Source organism: Nanorana parkeri, unplaced genomic scaffold (assembly GCF_000935625.1).
Source record: "Nanorana parkeri isolate BGI_ZX_2015 unplaced genomic scaffold, ASM93562v1 scaffold207, whole genome shotgun sequence".
Taxonomy (NCBI): Eukaryota; Metazoa; Chordata; class Amphibia; order Anura; family Dicroglossidae; genus Nanorana; species Nanorana parkeri.
In genome coordinates, this window is record NW_017306475.1 from 1,498,183 (window position 1) to 1,517,936 (window position 19,754).

Below are 19,754 nucleotides of genomic sequence, written 5' to 3' on the forward strand. Positions count from 1 at the left end.
CGTTCCAATGGAATCTAACTATGTAGATGGTTGCCCAAATTAATCTCCAAAAGATCAGCCGCACAGAAGCCAGGGTAAGTGCATTCCCATATTTATTGAAATAAATCCAAGCAGACTCCAAAAAACAAATCCAAAAGAATAATAAACAGCATGTACATTACCATGAGCATCTCCCACACCACGCCAGTGCCTCTTAGATCAGCGTGGTGTGGGAGATGCTCATGGTGATTGATTTGGGCAAGTGAGAAGCACACTACAGCCTGCACCCAGAGTATGGGCCCATTGCAGCCAAAGTTAGAATGGAGCGGTGAGTCCATGGAGCTCTTTTGAACATTGATTTATGTAGATGGTTGCGTTTATTTTCATAAATCAACTCTGCTGTATTTGTAAATGTTAAATCCTGGCAACTTGCATGTACATAGGATGTTCAGAGTGTCTTGTACTATGCTGCATATCATCCACTGTCTTAAAAATAAATTATATAATAGATTAGGCTTACTAAGAACCTTTTACATACAGATTTAGGCATGTGTACTCATTACGTAAAAGCTGACATCACGGTCACGTTGAAGCATGCTAGCATAGCACAGTGTTTGTAATGACACCTTCTTATCTCTTATGAAGCACGGAAGTGACTGTACAGCAGCTCTCACCTTTCTACCAGCTGCGCCTGTTTGTCCAGTACATGATCATTCCAAATGGAAAGGGGTGTGCACTGCTTTTCTGGCATGTACAAGAATAGAAACCAGCTCATTCACCTGAGAGACACCTGGCAGGATCTTACCGCACACATCTTACAAGGTAAAATACGTCTATTTTTACTGAGATATATGACAATATTAAGTAATATTGTACCTAACAAATACTGTTAGTTGTCTTTTCATTGTACTTAATGGGTGGATATGTATTTCCTTACAGTTTCTATATGAGAGGATCTGAAAAGGTACACACATGAATTGTGTCAGCGAGCACGACAAATCTAAAATCTGAATATAGAAGATAAACTATACAGCAGTTTACAACGGAGAACAGGGTTGCTTTGAGTAACCATTTACTCATTTGTAAAACCATTTGCAAGAGAGTACTAGTTCAGTTCAAAGCAGAACTCCTGGATTTTTGAAAAATATTTTGAAAAATAACCCTTGCAGTGGGGCTGCAAGGGTTAAGTGCTCATTTTGTCTATGGGGGTGAAAATAAAGAAGAAATACTCGATCCTTGGACCCCCTTGGTGCTAGACTGGTCCCTGCAGCCTCTTCTCCCCCAGGCTCCAGTGGATTAGGACCCCTGACGACCCCTGACGTCATCACGTCTAATACAGGTCCATTAGACATGAGGGACTTACCACAACCGGAGTGGAGGGGGAGGAGTGGGTTAAAATATCTTATTTATTCCAGCCCCTAGAGCAAAACAAGCAGTTAACCCTTACAGTGCTCTATTTAAGTGCAACCAGTCACAATTACCGCACCGCCTTCCACCCCGCTACAGTCAGGTCGGTACAAGAGGTATACCAATTGATTGGGTTGTGGGTTTCTGAATTTAAGAATTAGAACCACTGAATATGGCTGCTTGTGAATACTCAGTATGATTAACTTAATTATCTAATTGAGCATAGGTAAGTGTGGCAACACAGGTCACAATATTAATTATGCTTAAAGGAGAACTATGAGGTGAGTGAAAATCACTCAGCCTCATAGTTCTAGCCGACCTGTGACAATGAACTGTCACAGGTCGGCTCAATAGAACATCTACCGTCGCTCGCTCACTTCTCGATCCTGTCTCTGCAGAGAGCCGTGACTGTCACTCACGGCTCCCTGCAGGGATTCCCCTCCCCTGTCCGATCCTCCAGCGATGACTGGCGGAACGGACGGGGGAGGGTACAGGTGGCTCTGCCTCTAGATAGGCAGAGCCAGCTGTCACTCACGCAGCTGGGTGGATCCAGACAGTAATGTCGGGATCCGTCCCAACTGCGGCGTCTCAGTATACCGCAAGCTGTAGCTTGTGGTATACTGAGCTTTGGGTGATGGGAGGACGCTAGTTTGTGTCCTCCCGTTACCCTTAGGAGGACTTTGGGGAAAAGCCCTGACCCCATAGTTCTCCTTTTGAGTGTATGTTTTGGATAGAATGGCAAAAGGTTAGAACTCCTGACCAGTTGAACTGCTACCCAGGGGCTTTGTAGAGATTTCCCCTTGCTTTCTGCCCTGGAGGAAACGGACAACAATGTAGGGTTGCCGTCCGTCTGGGATTCACCGGGACACTCAGGATTTTGAATGCTGTGTCTGGGTTTCAGACTGAAACCCGGACACAAGATATCAGGCAGACAGGGGCAACAAAAATTAAGATAGGGGTTACTGACCCCCACCCCACACACACACACACACACACACACACACACACACACTAAAAAAAGGCTCCACTGGGATATTTACATATGAGTAAGCAGTTAATTGATGTGTAAATTCTGCAACTACCCCCCATTGCAGAGCTGGTACCGTCCAGCATTCTGGTAGTGTCTCGACGCGGGAAAGATATTTCAGCTGTTCTCCTTCTATCTTCTTTATCTGTAAATGTGTGTGGCTATCAGCCTCTGTGGTTAACAGACATATTTTATAGCTCTCTCATGCCTTTTTGCACTCATAGACTTTTAATGAGACCCATGGCTGCTTAACATTTCCTTACACAGTTTTGCAGCTAAAATCTCTGGAAAGGACCCTTTTTGGATATAAAATATTGTAATTTGGGATTTGTTTTATATTTACTTTCAAGAGGTATTGCAGGGGGAAAAAACTGAAATGTACTGTAATCCAGCAAATATTGCATCTATGCTAATTCAGAAATCTCAATCATTTTAAGGTAATTGCTGATCAGAGTATATACCTCCATTACATTGCTGGTCAGTGTATATGCCTCGATTACATTGCTGGTCAGTGTTAGGTCCGAGGTGTGGGCCCGATTTGACGAGGAGGACCTCCCTTGCAACCCCGTCTGTGACCACTGGGGTTGTTTAAACAGTGTGCGCAGGCAGGGGGTGCACGGGTGCCGGGTGCTGATCCTGGGTTATTCAGCTGAGCAGAGACCGGGTGGAGCAGTTGATCGTTGATTTATTCAACTGGGAAGTCACGAGGCAGACCGGATCAAACACAGACGGGCACTGGCAGTACAGAGGATAATCCAAAGAGTCGTCGGGAAAAAAAGCCGGGTCGATAACAGGCGGGCAAGGCAGTACAAGGGATAATCCAAAGAGTCGTCAGAAGCAAAGCCAGATCACAGGGTTTTCAAGGAGACAGGAGCAAGGCACAGACATCCACACAGGCTGAAGATCACTCAGCACTGAATTAAGGATCTGAGGTGCCTTATATAGCCCAGGGATGGGTTATTGCGCATGCACTGGCGTGATGGCGTCACCGGGACGTATCCGCCTAGTGACGTCACGCCGCGTGACCCCGCCGGGTCTTCTGGCTTCTGCGCCGGCAGACGTCCCCTCTGTGTGCGTCCCCGCACTGGAGCCCGGATCGGGACCCGATATGCCCCACGGACCGGGACCCGACATGACCCACGGACCAGGACCCGACAGTCAGTGTATATGCCTCCGTTCCATTGCTGGTCAGTGTATATGGCTCTGTTAAATTTCTGGTCAGTGTATATGCCTCCGTTACATTGCTGGTCAGTGTATATGCCTCCGTTACATTGCTGGTCAGTGTATATGCCTCCGTTACATTGCTGGTCAGTGTATATGCCTCCGTTACATTGCTGGTCAGTGTATATGCCTCCATTACATTGGCGGTCACTGAGAATACCTCTGTTACATTGGTGGTCAGTGTAAGGCCTCCTAACTAATTCTCTCCTTGCTCTCTCTCCTGGTTGTCTCTCCTAACTTTCTCCTGTATATTGTCTAAAAAAAAATTCCACGTGGCGCTATAGTGTTCATATTTTGATTGAAGAAACGGTGGCAACCCTACAACAATGAAAAGTGGACAGGGATTTTAGCATTCCCCCACCTAACTTTAAACACTTTCTCTGTTAATGTTAGAGAGATTTCACCTCACTTCCTGTCCTGGGGACAATCTCTTCACCAGACAGGAAGTGAAGGAATTTCTCCAACTAGGCAAGCACAAACTGTATGGACTGCAGGAAAACCTAGTGAAGCAACATTTCAGGCAAAGGGAGCAGAAAGCTGTTTCCCTTTGTAACAATGCAAGTAGTAATTTATGAGGCATATCAATGAAGTTTAGTGCTGGCATTGCATGTTAGTATTAGCATTATTCATCATTCCAATGTAAGAATTTTACATGTGATCATATACAATAAAGATTCCCATAGGAATCAAATGTCCTCACCAAGTGACAGTCTGGTACCATTGATCTACCTGCAGACACTGCTGGCCAAGACTTTTTTAGGGGTATAGCTATTAGACTGCATAATAAACCTTGTCCTGTCAATTCTATTTTCCCTCAACGAGTCAACATTGGATATGTCTGGCAGCCTCTAGTATCTGAAACATGGCCCTGCCTCTCACCATAAACCTAAAGCTAATAAACATTTATTGTTTAACGGCACCTGCAGATGCTTGAGAAAGGTCAAATCGTGCCTGCACATTTTAGCATTTTCTAAGGTCTATGGCCAGCTTTCTACTACATAGAAACTTACAATTTCTTTAAAAGGAAAACTATGAGGATAGAAATATAAATATGGAATATGGGGACTCTGAGACTGTCATCCTCATAAGGAAAATGAACTACCTTCTTGTATACTTACAAATCCAAGCTAGATATAGAGGCACTACAAAGGTTTTTGCAGCAGAGATAAGTCAAAGCATCAGCATTTTATTGTCCAACAGACGCGCGTGTGTTGCTTGCCTGGGGGAAAAATGGCACCAGGATGCACTATGGGAAGGAGACAAGCCGGCGGCAGCAGCATGATGATTATTTGATAATTGAACTTATGGTGCAAAATTGAGAAGTAAAAATTCGGTATTTATCATTTTAAAACAACTACCGTTGCTATGAATATAAAGTACTAATTGATTTGTCCCAGTTATCCTAAAATCAAAATTATGTCTCTGGTAGAAAGTGTGACTTATTTATTTATTTGTAAATGAAATTAAACGTGTTTTGGTTGTTGTTGCATATGTAGTTTGCACTAGAAAAAAAGTTGGCAAAAAACGGCTAAGCTACTTAGCAGGGAGAGGGAGTAGTTTAATTAGGACCAGTCTGGGGTGATTCAAGGTTCAACAATAAATGTAAATATTTTCCAGAAATACTAAACTTTTATTTACTTTCAGTTTTACTTCACCAACGTCTGTGTAAATGTAATAAATACTTTGTATTTTAGCCGCTCCTGACAGCTGCAAAAAAACAATTTATTAATGATTGTTAAAATTTTAACAGACACTGATGCTGAAAAACCTGCTTTTGATGATTAGTACAGAAAGAACTGCCCGTAGCAGCTCTACTGCAACAAAAAGGACCTTAGCTGCTTAGCTGGGATGGATTAAGAACTCCTTCGGGTTTTAATTATTTTTGTAAAGCATTTTCCCTTTTACCATCCCAGGGAAATTAATAATTTTGTGAATCTTTTAATAGTAATGCTTGAAATACAGACATCTCAACAATCCCGGACGTTCCTGGAGTCTCCTGCTATAAGATAGTGGCTCCCTGATGCCTGTGAGAGAAACCTTTAATCCTGAAAAGGTTCACTCTATCTAGCAGAGTAAACCTTTCTGGGATACCTGGTGGTTCTACTCCCCATGCTATCTGGGTTTTCCTTTTTTTATTTTGACAACAGCCGCTGGCCCATCAGAGTGAAAAACAAAACAAAACCCAACAGATAGCATAAGAATGAATAGCTAGGCTGCTGTTGGCTATTTTAATTTGCAATAGCCAATAGCAGGCGGCCTATTGCACCCGCCCACTGCTGCTGTCAATCAACAGAGGTGCTCCTGAAGTTCTCCTTCAGGTCGTCTCCGGCTGATTGACAGCAGCATTGGGCGGGTGTAATAGCAAGCCTGCTATTGGCTATTGCAAATTGAAATGGGCGATAGCATTGGAATGAATACCTAGGCTGCTTTCTGTTTTTGTTTTGGTTTTATTCTGACGGCCGCTGTCAAAATAAAAAAATACACAAAGGGCACCTTCCTGAAATAAGAAGGGCACATCGTCGAAATAAGGTTTTGCAGGTTTGGATGTCTGGCCCCTTCTATTCTCTATCTACACCTCTTCCCTGGGTCAATTGATAGCCTCCCATGGCTTCCAATACCATCTTTATGCCGATGACACCCAAATCTATCTCTCCACTCCTCAGCTCACCCCCTCTGTCTCTTCACGTATCTCAAATCTACACAGTGACATCTCAGCATGGATGTCACACCACTACCTCAAACTCAATCTGTCAAAAATTGAGCTTATAATTTTTCCTCCTCTCCGTGTTCCCTCCTCCGACTTCTTCATCACAATCAACAACACTACGATCAACACCTCCCATCAAGCCAGGGTACTCTATGTAATCCTTGACTGAGCTCTCCTTCCAGCCCCACATTCAATCACTATCCAAATCTTACCGACTCAACCTCCATAACATTTCCAAAATATGCCTCTTTTTAACGAAACCACAAAGCCTCTTCACTCCCTTGTAATCTCTCGCCTTGACTACTGTAACTCCCTCCTTGTTGGCCTACCACTAAGCAGGCTATCCCCCCTTCAGTCTATCATGAATGCTGCTGCCAGACTCGCCCACATTACCAACCGTTCAGTTTCTGCCGCCCCTCTCTGCCAATCCCTCCACTGGCTCCCATTTGCCAACAAATAAAATTAAAAATACTAACATACAAAGCCATCTACAACTCCGCCCCAACCTACATCACTGACCTCATCTCAAAATATCACCCAAACTATCCTCTCTGCTCCTCTCAAGACCTCCTGCTCTCTAGCGCTCTAATTACCTCCTCTCATGCTCGCCTCCAGGACTTCACCAGAGTGTCCCCCATCCTCTGGAACTCCTTACCCGATTCTGTCCACCTATCTCCTACGCTACCCACCTTTAGGTGATTCTTAAAAACCCATCTCTTCAGGGAAGCCTATCATCTCAACATAACTGCCTTTTACTTCCTCCAATAACTCAATCCAAACAATTTTTACCTTTTGTATCACTTGCCCCTCCTACTAGATTGTAAGCTCTCATGAGCAGTGCCTTCCCAACCCTATTGTTCTGAAACTGTATTGTATTGTAACTGTACTGTCCCCACTATTTTGTAAAGCGCTGAGCAAATTGTTGGCGCTATATAAATCCTGTATAATAATAAAAATTATATCACTTTTTGCACACACACAAAGTGTTAATGCAGCCCGATGAAACATGCCTGTTTTGTTTTAAAGAGAGTGCATATCCTTGCTGCAATTCTGGAACAAATGCCTTTGCAAGTTCAGTAGACGTAACTTTCTATTACACATTTTCACAGTTCTTGTTGTAAAGAAGACTTTCCATAAGGAGGCTTGTGGAGGCTAAACAGCTTTTTCTCTAGATACACTGACATTAAAGTGAACACCTTTTACATCAAATTTATTATGTGGGCTATTTATGTATATGTATACGTGATGATCATATCCCCCCTTCTCCAGGTAGAATTTTTATTCAGCTCAGCTAATCTTTCCTCATAGCTGAGCTCCTCCATGCCTCTTCATATGCATCCAGATGCATTCAAATTTCCAAACGAAAAAATAACTAATCCAAACGCATCAGAATTTCCCAATATCGAAAATTTTGGATGCCTTCCAAATTTTTTCCAAATATCATTTTGAATGAATTTATGTTGCTAATCGCAAAAAAAAAAACCAGCATGGGGACCCCCTGGCAAAGCACCTTGTCCCCATATTGATGAGAACAAGGGCCCCTTCCCCACAACCCTGGGGAAGGGGCCCTTGTGGGCAGGGGGGCTTATAGGAAGCCCCAATGCCCATAAAGGGGGCACCCAGATGCCGCCCCCCTCGTGAATGAGTAAGGGGTAGACATTACCCCTACTCATTCACCAAATACAGCAGTAACATTGCAAATAAACACACAACACTGTAAAAAAAAGTCCTTTATTAAACAAAAAATGGCTATCAATGCAATCCAACCGTCAATCACGTCATCCAGCGATGTAGATCCATGTCAATCACAACAGACAACGGCCCCAACTCACCGAAAAATCCACAACACCCGCCGACACGACCAATTCCGGTGAACTCTCACCGCAAAATGACAGCCCTGATCCGAATGTCAACAAAGGGACATAACAAGTCCTGTGGCATCACTACTTGCTATGCTCCTTTATTGATATTCGGGAGCAGAGTTGTTGTTATGACAGTTCTGCTCCCGAATGTCAAGAAAGGGGTGGCACAAGTCTTGTGACGTCATAGCTCGCTCCTCCCCTTGTTTGACATTCGGGTTAAAACTGTTATTTTGCGGCGAGAGTTCATTTGGATCCGTTATGCCGGCGGGTATCAGACGTTTGGATTATTGATTTAACATATATACTATATATATATTATATTGTGTGTGTCTATATCACACACACACACTATTTTTTTTTTACAATTGCACCACACATGTTACATATCACTGTGAACGTCGGAGTGTATGGAAGGCGTGCGACCGTACAGGAGAAACAGTCTTTTGTCTCCTGAGCAGGCTTGAAAACCCGCCGAGAATCGTATGATTGTCGGCGGGTTAGTGGCGTTCTCGGGAGACAAATGCCGAACAGGCAGGTGTGCGCAAGCGAACACTGCCCGCTCAGTATTGCAGTCATCTGAAGCCCTCCGCGGGGCGGGCTTGCGATGATCGCAAGTACGATCTGCCTGTCCAAGATGGGCAGATCGTACGAGATTTTAATTACTTTACAACCATCACACGATGAAAGTCGTGCGATGGTTGTAAAGTGTATGACCAGCTTTAGTTTCATGTCTCTTTTTGCTCTTTTCTATCTCTGTCTGATTCTACCTATTTCTGTCTTTCTATCATATTTTTTTCTAGTATCCTATATTCAATATGACTTCTCATTTCACGTAGGTTGATTTTGTTAGAAACTTGGGATAAAACGATGGAGGTTATTTACTGAATATGTCAAACCTTTTGTTCTCCACTGTGATGCTGTAATACATGTTCCTGACTATCTACATTGTTCCCTCTGCACCCTTTTGTACAATTGATATATGCTCGGCCTGCATGACACCTTAGTTTGACTCTGTTCTTGTTCTATACTTTTTGTTTTGTAAAACAATAAAAATGTATTGAACAAAAAAAATACATTCCGTACCGTTTGTTGTGAAATACAGAATGCCACTAGAGGAAGAATCAACATATGCGTACTAGCCACTTACCAATTACATTCTTGTCAACACTTCCCCAAAAAAATGTTGCACTTCGCATGCCACCTACATGGCGGGATATTTCACATGGGGGAGGAGCACCTATAAACTTATTTTAAGCTACAGAATAACAACTCAAAATATGTGGTAGATGTACATTTTTGAATACATTGTACTTCTCTGTGAGATTCTAGAACAGGAAATTCTTACTGTGACCAGGAAGGATTAAATAAAAAAATGTCTTCCCAACATGTTGTCGGGGAACATATTTGTACTTGTTAGTGTATTTTTCTATTCCTATCATACTAGCAATGCCTAGTATGAGTTTGTTCTGGATACTGAGATAACCCAGTGGGTAAAAGATCACCTGTAGTGCTGCAGAAAACATATGCTGCAATTACAGAGGTAAGGAAGTTAATTGATGGCCTCTGCTTTTTTCAGTTAGAAGGATCTAAGGGTAATTTGGAAAGGAAATCCCATGATGTTTCTCCTTCTATATCAGTTAGGCCCTATCTACACATACTAGCTAAACCCAATCTATCCATTTTGCATACAGTCATTTACTGTAGGTTACTGTGTGGTAGAGTTTATTGTCACAATGTCACAACGATTTTTTTAAATGATAGTTGAACTTATCACAACAGTAATTCTCCCATAAATTATCTTTGCTACATTTCTATGGTAAGAATCTGATGAAATGTAGGTGCACTGGAACAAAAGACATTATGGGGAATTTATCATATCTGGAGCAGTTGCCTATGGCAACCAATCAGCTTCTCCCTTCAGTTTGTTCAGTTAAGATTTGAAAATGAAAGACCGTGCATGGCTGCTCCCGATTTTGTCTGCTCCAGTTTTGATACATTCCCCTCATTATATTTAACTAAAAGAAAAAAACATTAGGCAGACCATGAACTGCCAAATAAGCAATAAATTAAAAAACCCTAACCTGTACGAAAATTCCTCTATTGCCCCATGCAGTCATTATAGGCTGCTCAGTATTTAGAGAACCCATGTAACATACTTGCCTACTCTTCATTCTGGCACCAGCAGATGGTCCTGTCTCCCTCTCTGACCGCCAGCGTCATCTCGCTCCACCTTCCTAGCTGGCTTAGGCTGAGGAATTCAGTTCCCAGGCATCCTTACTTTGCAGCCTCACAAAAAATCCTATACCTTGGGCTTCCCTGCAGCTCCTAGTTGCTCTCCACCCTGAACTTACCTAAACTGTTAATGTTCTCCATCCACAATACTTTGCAACTTCTTTTTGGAGTCAGACTTCACCAAAGCTGAATCCTGCCTTACCCTGGAATCCTGCAGTTCATCTAGGACCTCAGCCAGTGAGTTTCCTGCGTGTTGTTTCCAATAGTAACCGTTCCCACTCAGCCTTGAAGATTTATTTCACTACTCAGGAATTCCAGTTCCCTTTCTGTGAACTTTGACTAGAGAACGCCTGATGCTGTGCGTTGGACCTGCTTCACTCTCAATCACAAGAATACCTCCGAACTGATTCTGTGTCAATATTCATGAACTGTGTCTATAAGGACTTTTGTCAGTTACACTTATTTCAAGCCAAGTGACTTTGTGTACTTCCTATCCACAAGTAGATATTCCACACTGATCATGCATACTCCATCATGAACTGTGTCTTTAAGTGACTTGAATCTTTAGTTGAATGCAATTCTGATTTGGAAGGCTATATACCAGCACAATAGACGCAGATATTCTAACCCTGTGCATCTTGTGAACTGTGTATCTAATTGAGACCATCAGCCTCTCACTTCTTGATCAAGATGACCTAATCTGGTTCTCTCTGTGCAACAAAAAACATTATTCTCTCTACTCTCACTTACAAGGTGGGATTCCTTGTGGCAATAACATCTGCAATGCCACTGTCTGAGCTGGAGGCCTTATCTTGCACAGAACCATTTTTTTAGCATGGGGTTTTTGTTTTTTTTAAAGCTATTACCCAGGTTGCATTGCCGTCTCTGCCTCGCTTCACAAGGGCAAGGACAAAAAGAGATGTATATAAAAATGTGTAATACACAAAGAGTTGTTATTCTGTAGCTTAAAATAAGTTTATAGGTGCCAAGTGTTTCTCTTTCTGCAGGATACAGCAAAGAAGGCTGAATTTAAGCATAGTTTGTTAAATTAGATGTAAACCCAACCACTAAAAAGCTTTAACAGCAAGTGAGACTGATGTAAAGATCCCTGTCTGGGCACTTTGTTAGAGGGTGACAACGCTCTGCCCTTGTCTCCTACAATCTCCTGCCTATCCCATTTGCAAAGAAAAGAAAACATTTCTGCACTGATGCACATTGTCTCGAAATAGAATTGTTTGTAAAAGAAAATGCCTTTAAAAAATTGCAGCCAGCAATAATTAGGAACTATGCCCTGTGAAAAACACATTTGTAAATTTATACCTACATTACGAGACCTATTTATCTCTATTTGTGTGTTTATAGTAACAGGAGGAGCAGCTAAGGAGGTATGTTAAAAAAAAAACTTTATGCACAACAGGCAAGATAACATGTGCAGCTAATTTTTAACTGTGGCGAAGGTGGTCAGCCCCACAAATTGCATAATTGACAATCGGGTTATTAAACCCACACAATTTTTCAGGTACCTGGACTAATGCAGGGGTTCACATCAGACCATATTTTAAGAACCATTGATGTATTAGTCCAGGAAAACAAACTCACAACTGTGTATTTTCCAGTGCTTGTCACAGTCTTTCCTTAATACTGGCCTGCCTTGACCAGAGACAGCAATATTATTTGCATAGTTAGGGAGTATGAAAATCAATGATAATGTGTGACTTCTGTTACAGGTGAACTCCAGGCAGATAAAAAAAAAAAATATATATATATATACGCATACAATTTCATGTATTCATAAAAAAATCCTTACATGTATTTCTAATTCCATTGCAACTGTATTAATTTGTTTTTACAACAGCTTCCCGTATTCACCTGCACAGCAGCACTTAGTCTTGGAGTGGGGGCAACACACTAAAGGTGCCCATACACCTTACGATTATCGGACTAAACTTTTCGTCCGATGATTGAATAGTCGTACGATTTTCGTACGGCATCCCCATCCTGCCCCGATGATTGCAAGATTAATTTAGCCGTAATTAACGAAAAGTACCTGGACGAATTGCGGTAATTGATTTGCCGTATTTTCGTTAGCACAAGCGCAGTGTAGATCGTACGACTTTTGACAGAGGGAAACGCCAGCAACCTTACGACAATTGTACGATCTAGCAAAGTTTTCAAACATGCTTGACCGTCAAAAGTCGTACGATTGTACAGTACTGTCGGTCGCACACTGCAATGCACACATACGATTATAGGACGAAAAGTCGATCGCATACGAAAACCGTACGATAATCGTAAGGTGTATGGGCACCTTAAGAATTAGTCAGGTTCTGGTTTATTCACATGTTCTGTCAGTACATTTGATGGCAGGAGAAGAGAGGAAGGGATGACTTCCTCATTATGCTGCTGCTCTTTACTGTCAAGTAACTGGTCAAGGACATTGAATCACAAAATTGGATGCACAGACTTGTAAATCCTTTGGTGGTTAAAACAGTAGCCAAATACATATTTGAATTATGTATGAATTGCTTATCTGGAGTTAACCTTTACTGTAAGGCAAACAAACTTTTCATGGGGATCACTAATTGTATTCTTCAAGATAAAGAAAGTTATGAGTGCTCTACTTCTGTTAATTTACAGCTTGACAATTGCACTTGTCAGTGTTGGCATGAACAGATTGCTTTGTAAGGAGTGAATGACTCAGGCAGTCATGTGCCTGTGATGACATGGAAGGGGAACAATAACCACTTTTCACCTGGTCAAAGAGAGGTGAAATCAACCCTTATATAAAAATAGGTTACAGTTTCTTCTTTAATAAAAAAAATCTCAAAAGTAAAACAGGTTGTGCACAATTCCATGAGAAACGGCTACTACTTCTACTGGAATACTAGAGACTAAAAGAAAAGAGAACTAAAAAAAAACACATGTGAAAGAAACAGAATAGGTTTTATTTCTTACATGATGTTATATGATGATGATAAAAATACAGATGGCAGCAGTGCGAGTAGTTGTTATATCTAGACCCATATAGACCCATAGCCATGATGAAGTCGTGAACCCTTTGTTCTTCAGTATTTACTTGGGTATTAGGTTGTCAAAGCGAACAACTTGTCAAATGATTCAAAAGACGTGGTGGCTAGAAAAATTTGCTCTTCCACCCTCTGTGCTCCATAAGCTTGCTGCTGCTTCTTTGGATTTGCACACACCTGTTAATATTAACAATCCTATGTAAACTTGCAAATCAGTCCAATCAAGTAGCTTCCAGTTGTTCTGAAACACGTCTTCCCTCTAATTGGTCATTTCTGATATCTTTGCATTGGCATGTGGTATAAAGAGCTTAAATGTTAACAATATAGCAGTGATTCTAGATGTGGTAAATGTTGTAAGCACTGGAACTATTTTTAATATAACTGAGGGTATTGTTAGATGCAGGGCTGGTGCAGGGCTGCCATCAGAGGGGTATGGCCAGTACTCGTCTAAGGGGCCCCAACCAAGTACTTTTTGCTGTAAACCAGGGGTCAACAATCCTAACCAGAGGATTCTACTATCCCTGCTTGACAGGAATATTGTAGGAGAATATATGGAGGTGAATTTCACCCATGTTTGTGAGTTGTAGTGTCTGCATGCCACTCACCTACCTGACGCTAGCCTTTATACTTCTGCACACAAACAGTTCACTTACAAATGCACAGCAGAATCTTGATCCACAAATAGCTTTGATTTTATTCCTGCCCTAATATACTGAATTTGTGGATTAAGATTCTGCTGTGCATTTGTGGGAGCCTGCATGTGTGCATAATACATAAATCTTGATCCATCTAGGTAGGTTATCAATTCCACAGTGTTTGGGACTGATATGCTGTCTGAATTGTATGGATTGGTGCTGTCATGTATTGTTTCTGGTCTGAGATCTGCCGTGTATTGGTTCTGGTCTGAGGTCTGCCGTGTATTGGTTCTGGTCTGAAGTCTGCCGTGCATTGGTTGTGGTCTGAGGTCTGCCGTGTATTGGTTCTGGTCTGAGGTCTGCCGTGTATTGGTTCTGGTCTGAGGTCTGCCGTGTATTGGTTCTGTTCTGAGGTTTGCCATGTATTGGTTCTGGTCTGAGGGTCTACCGTGTATTGGTTCTGGTCTGAGGTCTGCCGTGTATTGGTTGTGGTCTGAGGTCTGCCGTGTATTGGTTCTGGTCTGAGGTCTGCCGTGTATTGGTTTTGATCTGAGGTCTGCCGTGTATTGGTTCTGGTCTGAGGTCTGGCGTGTATTGGTGCTGGTCTGAGGTCTGGCGTGTATTGGTGCTGGTCTGAGGTCTAGCATGTATTGGTTCTGGTCTGAGATCGGCCGTGTTTTGGTGCTGGTCTGACATCAGCTGAAAGTAACATCCTACAGGACAGACATAGCACAACTGAGCCATAAAATACAGGCACATGGATCAAACTAAAACTGTAAGTCCAGTTTACTTTTCAGCACATGTAAATATGAACATGTTTTGTGTGTGCACCAGTTATTCATATTTTTCACTTATAGTTGTGCTGCTAATGACCTGCTGCGACCCACTGCATCTGCCCCTGCTGCGACCCTCTGCACCTGCACCTGCTGCGACCCTCTGCACCTGTCCCTGCTGCGACCCTCTGCATCTGCCCCTGCTGCGACCCTCTGCTTCTGCCCCTGCTGCGACCCTCTGCTTCTGCCCCTCCTGCGACCCTCGGCTTCTGCCCCTGCTGCGACCCTCTGCTTCTTCCCCTGCTGCGACCCTCTGCTTCTGACCCTGTTGATACCATCTGTTTCTGCCCTTGTTGATACCATCTGCTTCTGCCCCTGTTGATACCATCTGCTTCTGCCCCTACTGCAACCCTCTGCTTCTGCCCCTGCTGCGACCCACCGCATCCGCTCCTCCTGCGACACCTCCGCCCACGACATCAGGCCGGCCTCCTGGAGCAGAGCAGTAGCACAGAGAATGTAGCAAATTCTTATACTGTTCTGCATTGCTGTATAATGTATTGCTGGCATTTGTAGTCCTCTATAGCTGATGGTATTCTGCATTGTTGTGTAATGTATTGCTGGGATTTGTAGTCCTCTATAGCTGATGCAATTCTGCATTGCTATGTAATGTTTTGCTGGGATTTGTAGTCCTCTATAGCTGATGGTATTATTTTTCAGTGGCAGAACTACCGGGGTCTCAGCAGTTGCAGCTGTGATTGGGCCCTGAAGTTCCACCACTTTCCTAAAATCATTAGTCTTTATTGTTTTAGAAAAACTGTCACAACACAAAAAAAAAGGTATTGGTAATTGGTATCGGTGAATACTTAAGGGAAAGTATAGGTACTCGTATTTGGCCTACAAAAAATGGTATAGGTGCATCTCTACTCCCATCCATGCCTGTACCTCGTGGCAGACATGGCAAAAATCCTTGGTTGTAAAGTGTTTCCCTGAGGCCCCCAGTATGGAGGAGAACCGGAGAAGCTGATGTCTGCTGCAGGTGCCTGGAACCTAGAGGACCTCTGGAGCATGGCTGGTGTCTCTCCTGCTAAGGATTCATGTTCACCCCTGCTCATCTGTTACTCCAATTACTATTCACTGTACCACAAGTGGATCTACACTGAGATGCTTAAGGGCTTGTTCACACCAAATGCAGACCAGATCTGCATGAGTTTCTGCACACGCAGTGCAGTGGGTTGTCCCCACATTTTTGATGCGTTCCGGGCCATTTGTGGTTAAAAATTTTTTTTAAATTGTAACGTTTAAAATTGGCTTTCAGTGCGTTCCAGGGCATTTGCATGCATTCCAGAGCAGGTAAAATAGGGCAAAGAACCGATCTGCCCTATGTGAGAAGTGACATTGCAGGACCGATCAGCTGTTTTAGGGCAGATCAGTTCTCCTGCACATGCAATTTGCGATGCCGATCTGCCCTGGAACAGCTGGGAAAGTGCTGGAATGCTTCACTTTTTGGCGGTCACACATTCCACCGCCAAAAAACTGGGCGGGATTACGTTAAAACGTGTTACCATGTCACCGGTCACACATTCTAACATAGTCACAACCTTTGTTAGAACACCGCCATCAGGGGGGTATGGCCGGTACCCATGTGAGGGGTCTGGGGGGCCTCTTACATCAACTGTACCGGGGCGGCATGGCAGAGGTGACAGGGGAGGGGGTGTAGGAGGAAGGGCCCCAGCAGTAGCAGGTAAGAAGAGTTGGGAGGAGGTACAGTGAAAGGGATCCCGACGACCAGACCACCTGGGACCCTGCAGAGCCCACCATAGAGAGTCTCAGGTGGGCTATGCAGGATCTATGGTGTGCTCTGCAAGTCTGGTGAGTCTGAAGTCTGTCTGTTACACCCTGGATGTCTGGGATCCCTATACCCTCTCTCCCCAGTGTGAAGAAATTTAATAAAAAGTTATTCAGCATTGCATTACTGAGTGGACATCAGCTTTGTGGGCATTAGAAGAGAGCGGTTAAATGCTAATGGGGCAGCTGAAGACCAAATCCCCTAGACAGACTAGTGATGAGCCGGTTATTCCAGCAGCTCTTTCAGGGGTGAGCGCTACAGTTATATCAGTGAAAAACACATTATTAAAAACCATGGAAACATAATAAAATCTCCATCAACCGTGTGCCCTGCTCCATATATACTTAGGGGTGACAGAAGTTTGCACATGCACAGCCTTCCATTGGTCGTTGTTGGGTGAGATTGTTATCCACTTGACCTGGGCTGGAGGAGGATGTGGCACATGCGCATGACGGGGGAGGACTCGGCGCATCGGAGGACACTGAGTGTTGGAGAAGCCCCCACTGATGTGCAAGTTGAAAGACAGTGGGCAGCGGGAGTCCTTTCCATGGTTTCCCACGCCATTGATTGCATTTTAATAGATGCAGATGTTGTAAATCATACAGGCTGTACATCTGATGCAGCTGGCGGTTTTTGGCCACTGTGCAGTCTGTTTGGGGGGAATAAAATGGAATACAGTTGAGCCACGAACACCTAGAAGAGAAAGGCATGTGGATGTTTCAATGGGTTGTGGATGTTCTTGCTGATGACTGGGAGGCTCAGCCCTGAGACATACTTGTATAATGTGTCATCCAGTGGAGAGCAGCTGTTTATTTTCAACATTATACAATCCAGGATCTATATTGGCGGATACATTGTGATATGCCGGCCGGGTTCTATAAATGAAACTAAATTATTTATCTGTTTAGATGTTGTTGGATTGATATAAAAGGGACACATTTGGGCAGATATCCCCATTATCATTATTTACTCTCAGTGAAAGGAGTTATACAGTATGATAATGAATTCCTGGAAGGAAGTTGGGCTGAGCTTAACATAGTTCCTTACCCCTCTCTCTGGATCCATCTCATCTGGACCTATCCTGTGGAAATGTATCACAGACAATGACATACAAATACCATTTCTGAACACTTTTATACATTTTTAGATATATGCTGAACATGTGTTTACTTATGTCTCTGGATTCCCCACCACAAGGAAATACTTAGGAGTATATACCACTAAGTATATACAGTGCAGGATACATGGTTGATGGGTTTTTTGTTATGTTACCATGGTTTTTAATAATGTGTTTTTCTTGATATAACCTTTTTATTTTTTCTGTTTACCTTGTAATGTATGTACATTTTTTGCAAATCATGTACGGTGGTTATAGTGATTAATTGATTTACAAGAGATATTGTATTAACAGAGTTCTCATAACCATGTGGATGGCAGAATAACTAGACTCAACATTCTCCCATTGGCTTAATTTATTGCAATGTAATATTTTTTTTTATAAATATGCTATGGGAATTGGCTTATGTGTCTTTAATTTATCATAGTGATTGTTTCTTATATCAGTAGATACAAATTCCCAACATTTGCTATGCATATGCAGTGTTAGTTTTCTCTTGTGTGTATTCATTCAGCACACCCCCAAAACAAGCACTATAGTGATCTATTGAGAAGTGAGAAGTGGAAGACATTCCGGATGTGCATATAATTGGGAATGAAGTTTGGTATCTCCACTACCATAGGTTCACTCACTGTGCATCCCAAGAATTAGCAAACTTTACGAATCACACATTTTTGTACAAAAGGTTTGCAGATTCACCACCAGAAGTAAGAAACAACCCATATTGCTGTGCAATTGCCCCTGGTCAGCAAGAAACAATAATTTGAAGGAATAAATAACCCAGCCCTCATTTAAAGTGGACTCACAGCTGTAATGTTGCCTGTGGGTGTAGGAACTGTGAAGGAGAGCTGACAATTAATACATGTCCCCATGGCAGTGCCCAGTTATCTATGCCTTTTTTCTATCAAAATGAAGCTTTCTTGCTATGGATTTACTAATTACATTTTACAAACAAAATATAACATTATTTGACTCCTTGTTTTGTATTTCTAGTTGCTGACTTGTCCCTAGAATCTTCAGGAGGACATGGAACAGAATAGACCATCTGTAAAATGGTTTATTGAAACACAGTCACACTGGTTTATACAAAATGGAATCCCTGAATGGTTTCATGGCGTGATCACAAGGAAGTAAGGATTTATATTTCTTTTTTTCTTCAAAAAGGGATAGAAAATATGAATGTGTATCAATACCTAATTCTCACTGTAAACTGCTTTTCTTCCCGCAATTTGAGGCTTCCAAATTTTCTTTCCTGGAAAATAAATATTCTCCTGAAAATAACATATTTTAGCAACAGAAATTGTTATGGTGTTTCATGGATTTCTTTTTCTTTTTGTGCAAAGGGAAAGAAGACTCTATTTATGTCTCTATGGCCATTATTGACAGTTAATTCTAAATTGATGACCTGTATAGGCTTTTAAAGTGCTGTCTATGGACAATTTGACGTACAGACGTTTTTCTCTGTTTCATGGGCGCACACAATTTTGAGGCTTGACACGCTTGGTATCTTTTTACTCAACGCAACCTTATAGTTAAGATTTTACCAAAATTGGGTACTATATTGTGTTTGTGTGCACTAAAATTATTTTGGATGCATTTTGTACGGAAAATTTGTACGGAAAACTGTTGGGCTAATATTGTGTAACGTAAGTTCAGCTGCCACTATTTAATTCTACAGGGTTTCTGATTTCAGAAAATATATCATAAACTTTTTAGGCCGAAAATGTGTATTATAACATGTGTGCATAAACTCCAAACCCCAACACTAAAACACTAAACCATCAGCCTTTTTTGTGTGTTTTTTTAACTCTAACGGAAAGAATAATATATATAAAAATGTGAAGAAAGACAAATCAATAAAACAAAAAAAAACTGCAAAGGGGAGCAGCTATACAGCAACGGAAGTTGTTGCTGACGTACAC

The 19,754-nt window shown here is 42.3% G+C and overlaps 1 protein-coding gene across 1 annotated transcript in view; it reads left to right on the top strand.

Annotated features, from left to right (window-relative positions):
• Positions 1-733: 733 nt before the first annotated feature.
• The window catches only part of HSH2D (hematopoietic SH2 domain containing), a 30,983-nt gene continuing 11,962 nt past the window's right edge, over positions 734-19,754 (top strand). The window contains exons 1-2 of the mRNA XM_018555666.1: positions 734-801; positions 18,826-18,962. Of these exons, the coding sequence (XP_018411168.1) occupies positions 18,859-18,962 (104 nt within the window). The 5' untranslated portion in view covers positions 734-801; positions 18,826-18,858. The remainder of the gene's footprint in view (positions 802-18,825; positions 18,963-19,754) is intronic.